At 46.5% G+C, this 6,912-nt stretch overlaps 1 protein-coding gene across 1 annotated transcript; it reads left to right on the forward strand.

Moving 5' to 3' along the window:
* The first annotated feature begins 1,248 nt into the window (after positions 1 to 1,248).
* On the forward strand, positions 1,249 to 6,664 carry LOC144782157 (zinc finger BED domain-containing protein 6-like). Its single transcript, XM_078661334.1, has 2 exons — positions 1,249 to 4,149; positions 6,406 to 6,664. The coding sequence occupies exon 1, from the start codon at positions 1,313 to 1,315 to the stop codon at positions 4,142 to 4,144; it is 2,832 nt and encodes a 943-aa protein (XP_078517460.1). The 5' UTR covers positions 1,249 to 1,312; the 3' UTR covers positions 4,145 to 4,149; positions 6,406 to 6,664.
* Positions 6,665 to 6,912: the final 248 nt, after the last annotated feature.

The following is a 6,912-nucleotide window of genomic DNA, read 5'->3' on the forward strand; positions in this document are numbered from 1 at the left end:
TTCTCAAAAATGTTGCAGGTCTTTCTTGTGCACCCAAAAAAACAGAATTTGTCATTTGGTTGTTGTTTTGGGAGCCTGGGCAGGGGTTTCTTTGTGTGTGTTTTTGCGGTGTTATGTTTACAACCTCTGTCTTAGCCATGGGCTATTTATTCCTTGCACATTAACCTGTCATGTGCAGCAGGCATCCTCGTTTTTCTGTCCATATTGGTATCTATAGGCCTGCTTGACTTTATTGGTTCTTTCTGGACTTCATGTGGCCTTTGAGCTGTGGTGCTGCTGGACTGGTATTATTAGTCTTCTGTTTTGTCTTTTATACATTGACCTGTGTGTCTTTCAATTGTTCATGTTGCCTTACTGCTTGTTTGACTGATGTTGTTCTGCCTTCTTTACTTGTAGGTGCACAAAAAAGACTGAGGAGGTGCTGGTTGTTTTTTCATCCATCGCTCGTTCTACTGCCAGACGGACGTCCTTCAGTTGTACGCCACGTGTGGTGTGTGACTCATCTGACCAGACATCTCTGCAATTTGTGCTGCTGTGAGCTGACTGACATCAGAAGAAGATGGGCCCTAAGAAAGCTACCAGGTCCTCCACCACAAAGAAAGTTGCTGCGAAGAAGGAACAGCAGAAGGAAGTGTCACTTAAGTCTGGTATGGACCCCAAAACCTTTTTTGGCACCCCAAAAGGTACGCCTGCAGCAGCGGGGTCTGGGGTGCAAGCTGGGACCAGCACATCTGCATTAGTGGGGGCAAGCCAGCATCCCAGGGCCAAGCACATGATGAGGGTCGAAGAGGTAGCCAGCCTTCTGCTTGCGAGCAGTGATACTGAGCCAGAACTAAACTTATCGCTGTCTCAAAGTAGTACACAATCCACGCAAGATGGAAGTGCTCAACAACCACCGCCAGCAGTAGATGTTCAACAACCACAACCACCGCCCGCAATAGGAGTTGTTCACCCACAACCACAACCACTTCCCGCAACAGTTGTTGAACAACCACAACCACCGCCCGCAACAGTTGTTGTTGAAAAACCCCAGCCCGCAATAGTACTTCCTCAAGAACAACAACCACCATCTCCGCACCAAATAGTAGTAGTTGTTCCTCCCGAAGTCGGGGCAGTTCAGGAAGTAGAGCCTCCTTCCGAGCAAGAAGAAGAGGAAGCCACTTCTGTAGGTGATCTATTTCTTTTGAATTCACCAAGGGAAAGGAGGGTTAGTGCATCGAGTTCTTCGCAAAGCATCCCTTCCGATGACCTTGATACGGATTGGCAGCCACAACTATCTGCGCATTCAAAGGAGAGACATCCCAAGAAGACCATGCTAGGAAAAAGGAAGTTTCCAGGCAGGCTTGAACTTATGGAGGTCGATGTAGGTGAGCAGGATACTGCTGGTGATAAAGACGGGTCTGACACTGTCATCATCACAAGCGTTATTCCTGGTGCAGAGGATGTAGAGACAAACATTTTCACCCTATCCAGAAATGCTGCAATGACTGATGAGCAGGTACCACGCATAACTCCTACACACTCAACACCCACAGTAACACCAGCTCCAATTTTTTCAACAGCGAAGGCCCGGCAGCATCCGACATCCAGCAGAAGCGCCACTTCAACAGAAGGAGGTAGTGGCAGTACTAGGACTGAGCTGTCCCATAGTGAAATTCCACAATCCTCCAGTCCATCCGGCATTGGCAGTGGGTCCTCCTCTTCCTATGGCAGGAGACAAAAGTTTACCTCCCCAGTGTGGGACTTCTTTACGGTTCACCCAGTTCAGGAGAACATTGCTGTATGCACCATTTGTCATGCCAATGTTAGTCGTGGTAAGCTTGGTACAAACTATGGGACTGGAGGCCAAACGACCCATTTGAAAAAAACACACGTGATCAGGTGGGAGAACCACCTTGCAAGCTTAAAAAATGTTAGCACTCGTGTTGGTGGGGATACAGTGGTACAAGGTCCACTCATGGTTGATCAGGAGGTAGAAGAAGAGGGAGACGATGACCTTCTATCTAGGAGTGGTACACAATCGACCCCTGTCGCCAGTACTGGAGTGGTAAAGACCACATCCTCCGCATCTGCAACTTCTCAGTGGCACCAGAGTCAGCTGGAAACACCAAGGAGTGCAAAGTCTGCGATGCAAGGTGGTCCGTCTAGCACAACTCAAAGACATGCAAAGCAGCTTACCATTCCTAGCATGTTAAGGCAGGAGGGAAAGTACGAGCGGAACCACCCAGTAGCACGTTTATACAATGCCAAACTTGCGAAAATGTTAGCACTGGACCTTCTCCCATTTTCATTTGTTGAGGCTGTTGGATTTCTGGAATTAGTGGCAACCCTCTGCCCAAAATGGAACGTTCCCAGTCGCTACTATTTTGCCCGAGTGGCTGTTCCAGCACTACACCACGATGTGCTGGAATTGATTGGGAAAGCCTTACAACAGAGTGTTGTCCATTGTATCCACCTGACAACAGACATGTGGAGCAGTTGCGATGCTACAGATTTCATGTGCATCACCGCACACTGGATCTCTTTTGCAGGTGTTAAAGACAAGTTAACTTCAGGCCTCCGTGACGTTGCTGGAATTTTTAATGATACGCGCAGACATGCAACTATAGCCATGTTTGGTATGGACAAAAGTCATACTGCTGAAAACATTTTGTCTGACTTTAATGACAAGGTCTTTGAATGGCTGAAACCAAGAGGCCTTAAGATTGGTTTTGTTTCCACCGACAATGGCAGTAATGTAGTGAAGGCAATGAGAGAAGGACATTATTTCAGGGTACCCTGTTTGGCACACTGCATAAACTTAGTCGTGCAAGACTTTCTGAAAAATGAAGCCAAAGTCAGCAACATAATGGCCATCTGCAGAAGAATATGCACGCACTTTAACCATTCTTTCAAAGGACGGAAGCTGCTACGGGTCATTCAGCAAGAGCATAGGTTGCCAGTCAAAGCACTGATACAGGAGGTCCCAACACGTTGGAACTCAACTTATTTCATGCTTGAGCGTCTCTTTGAGCAGTACATCCCACTGAATGCTTATGTCATGTCAAGAAGATTAGGGGATCCTACTGTTAATCTTAAAGCCCTGACCATTGAGATGTGGCAGTGGGACCTCATTAAATGCATCACAGAGATGCTCCAACCCTTTGAGGTCTTCACACGTGCAGTTAGCAGGGAGGACTGTACTATGGGCCAAGCCATCCCATTGTTGTACATGCTTGAGCAACAGGTGAAGGAGGTCTGTGAAACATACGAAGGTGACGAACAAAAAGTTGATGCATATACCTTAGCCAAGGGCTTAGTCAACCGCTTGTGTGAAAATGTAAGGCTCAACAATATTGTGTCAGGTGAACATTACATAACTGCAACAATCTTGGATCCACGGTACAAATTATTTGTCAGCAGTAACGAAGTAATTCCATTTTCAGATGAGGATGTTGACAAGTACAAAACTTCCATAGCTGCGGAAGCTAATGAGTTAGAAACTGAACGGCTGTTACTTAAAGGCCTGCCACTGCCAGCCCAGGCCAGTCCAAGTACTCCTGACGCAAGTTCTTCACAGCGTGAGAGCAGTGCGTCTGCTTTCCAGCAGGCACCAACAGTACCAAAAGCAGCACCTACACGATCTGATTCAGCAGACCCAACCAAAAGCATAACTGCTTTTTTTCTACAGAAAGGGATGGGTAAGTCCGTTGCTGTTGCAAAGGGAAAAGAGGACCAGCAAAGCCGAGCACCAATGAACATTGAGCGGATGGTTCAGGCCTATCTGGATGACACAACAGAGGTGTTCATGGAGCAAAGCCCATTGGTCTATTGGTATGAAAGAAGGAGACAGTGGCCAGTGCTGAGCAGGCTGGCGATAAAGTATCTGGCTTGTCCTGTAGCCAGTGTCTCCTCTGAGCGGGTTTTCAGTGCTGCTGGTGCCATTGTCACATCGAAAAGGACTAGTCTCTCCCCCAAAAGCGTGGAGCGGCTGACAATGATAAAAATGAATCAACGCTTCATACCACCAGACTATCAAGTACGTGAATCACCGCCGGATGAAGAAAGCGAGTGTGAAGAAGACGTCCTCACTACTGGGTTACATGACCTACTTCTGTCTGAACGCACAGAGTTTGAGGACGAGCTCCTCTTCCCTGACAACTAGGACAGGTATATTAAAGGAATGATGCAATGCATTGCATAGGATTGTTTAGCCGACTCTGAGCAAATGTGCATGGAATTAAAGTATACTAGTAGTAACTTCAGACTCACGTGATGGGCAATTTTCCCATGTTATTTAATAATATAAATTATTTATGCACTTGTGACCCTACTACTACAGGTGCAGTCAGTACTTAATTTATCGTTCGTAGTTCATGTTCATGTTGCACAACGTACATTATTTGGTGAAACAGTCCCCCCTCCCCCCCCCAACAAACACAAATGAACTTCAAATGTTTTCTTGTGAAAATATCTTTGTTTTATTTTTATATTTTCATAATGATAATAGAAAAATAAAATATATAACAAATGTAACCCCCTGACCCAGAGCTGTCCCTACCCTCCCCTAACCCCAACCAAATTTCAACCCAAATGTACACCCCAACTCCCACATCCCACCCACCAACAAAAGGATTAAAAAAGGGGCAAAAAACAGGGTCCATTTCAAAGCCGGCGGGCTTTCAGGTGTTTGTCCACCAGTATCTTCACACGCTCCTCTAGACCGTCCTCCTGCTTCTTCCGCTCCTCCTCCAACTTCGCTACCCGGCGGAGAATCTTTGCTTTGAAATCACGGCACCTACACTTGCATGCATGTTGTTGTTGTTGTTGTTGTGGGGGGGGCCGCCGAAGATGTAACAATGCGGCGGCGGGCGGCTGCCTGACCACGGCGACGTAGTCCTGCAGGCTTGGGGCCCGGGGCATTGGAAGAGGCAGCAGCTGCTGCCGCCGCCTCCTCCTCCTCCTCCTCGGCCTGATCCACCAGCCGGCGGTAGGCCTCTACAATTGCCTGCAGTTTCCGCTGCCGGGCCCGGACTGCCAACTCCTTCCTTGTTGGTTTTTGGGAAGGAGTAACTATAAAGAAAGAAACAGAATTGTTAATCCAAACTCCCCGCAAATCAAGAACACAACATTGATTCAACACATAGTGGGCGGCACAGTAGCACTAGCAAGCAAGCTGAGTACCAGAAATTGTGTTGCGTCTATCTTGAACATTCTACAGCCTCTATTAATTTTTCGGACTTTTTGTCACGGCATTATGCCTGCCCTATTAGCATGGGTGTACTTCAACGGTCACACACATTAGAACGAACACCTGTCTTTTTCATATCTCCTTTTGTTCCGGGAAGGCGGGAACACTCTCAAAGTAACATTAATTAACAGGGGGCAGCTAGTAGCACATGTCTAGTAAAGACTATAATACTTTATACCGCGCAACAAACCTTATTTGGTTTGTGTTTCACCAGCAACGACCCATGCACCCAGTCGTCCCCTCCTTCCCTTGCCTTTGGGTTTGCCCAAAACACCGCTGCTGCTGAGACTATCCACTAACCACCGGTATTGGGTGTGTCTCCCAACCACGCTGGCAGCTGTGTTTTCCCCTTTACATGCTTTAACAACAACCCATGCATCCGACTGCTATCAGGCACTTGCATTACTGTAGTGGTAATGCTTAGCATGCTAATGACAAGTAAAGGTAACATCATATATTTTCCAGTAGAGTACAGTGAGAAAGTTTTCCCCTCCCACCAAGTAATGCAGATCACTATTGAATGTAACTTACCATCGCCCGCCGCTGTTGGCTCCCCCCCCACTGCTGCTGGTGTAGGTGCCTCTGTTCCTCCTGTCCCCGCCGGGATCGCTGAAGCTGCGCCGCTGTCCCCGTCGGCACTGGTCGATGGTAAGGGTTCTGCACCTATAAAAATAAGTACACCTTTTTAGATGGATGCACAGCCCCCTTTGTACTTGTTCACCAAGAATGGAGTTCTTCAAAACAGTGAAGTCCAACGTACGTAATCAGTATGAGTCCACATTGCATAGTACAGCAGAGTCACTACACATATTATTAGCATTCATTGTTATGGTATGGTACCCAAGCTCATCTCATCTGTCCTGCTACTCTAGTCCTTGGAAATTGGAAGTGAACTATGTAACCTTTGTACATCAATGTATCCAGTTTTGCGCATGTGTTAACTCGCAGCTTGTTGCGCAGTACGAGAAGACGCTCTGGGGCAACACATCATTGTTCAATGCATACACCTGAAGAGGTGGGAAAGTAAAAGGGCCCGTATTTAAGTTTTCTATGTGGATTGTGGGATAGAGTTTGCTTACAGGTTACAACTTCTTTTTAGCATGGCTGCATAAAACTGGCATAAATGTATTTAATACTGTCTAACGTGCACCACTTTTGTCATTATTTTTCGGCAGGTGAGAAGATTGCCTTCTACGAAGCGGACATTTCCATAGCTTACAAAAAAAGAGGAATATCTGACCAGTATACGTTGGTGAGAGGTCTCCGATAGTTGCCACATTTCCCTATTGTGCACTAGTAGCTGTACAAATGTTGATTACTTTATTATGCCTGTTTTAACTCTGGATTTTTTCTGGTGGGCCCTTCAACGTATTGGACGGAACAACTTAAAAACATTGATGTTACTTACTTACTTCTAACAAAATAAAGCTTTTGAATGACCACTTTGACTCTGAAGTTTATTTTCAGTGTCTGTTGTCTTAGAGACTCACACGAGTGAGTGAGCAAAAGGGGGTTTCTTAGGTAACGGTTTGTGTCCTAAAAGCATTCGGCATCTTGGTATTGGGGTTCAGGAGTGTGATTTGAACAATAGACCAATGACTCAGGCCATATAGGCTGACGTTCAGTGAATTGTGCGTTCCTCAGAGTTCTGTGACTGAGGTGTAAGTAAGGTCCAACCTGCC

Source organism: Lissotriton helveticus, chromosome 9 (genome assembly GCF_964261635.1).
Source record: "Lissotriton helveticus chromosome 9, aLisHel1.1, whole genome shotgun sequence".
NCBI lineage: Eukaryota > Metazoa > Chordata > Amphibia > Caudata > Salamandridae > Lissotriton > Lissotriton helveticus.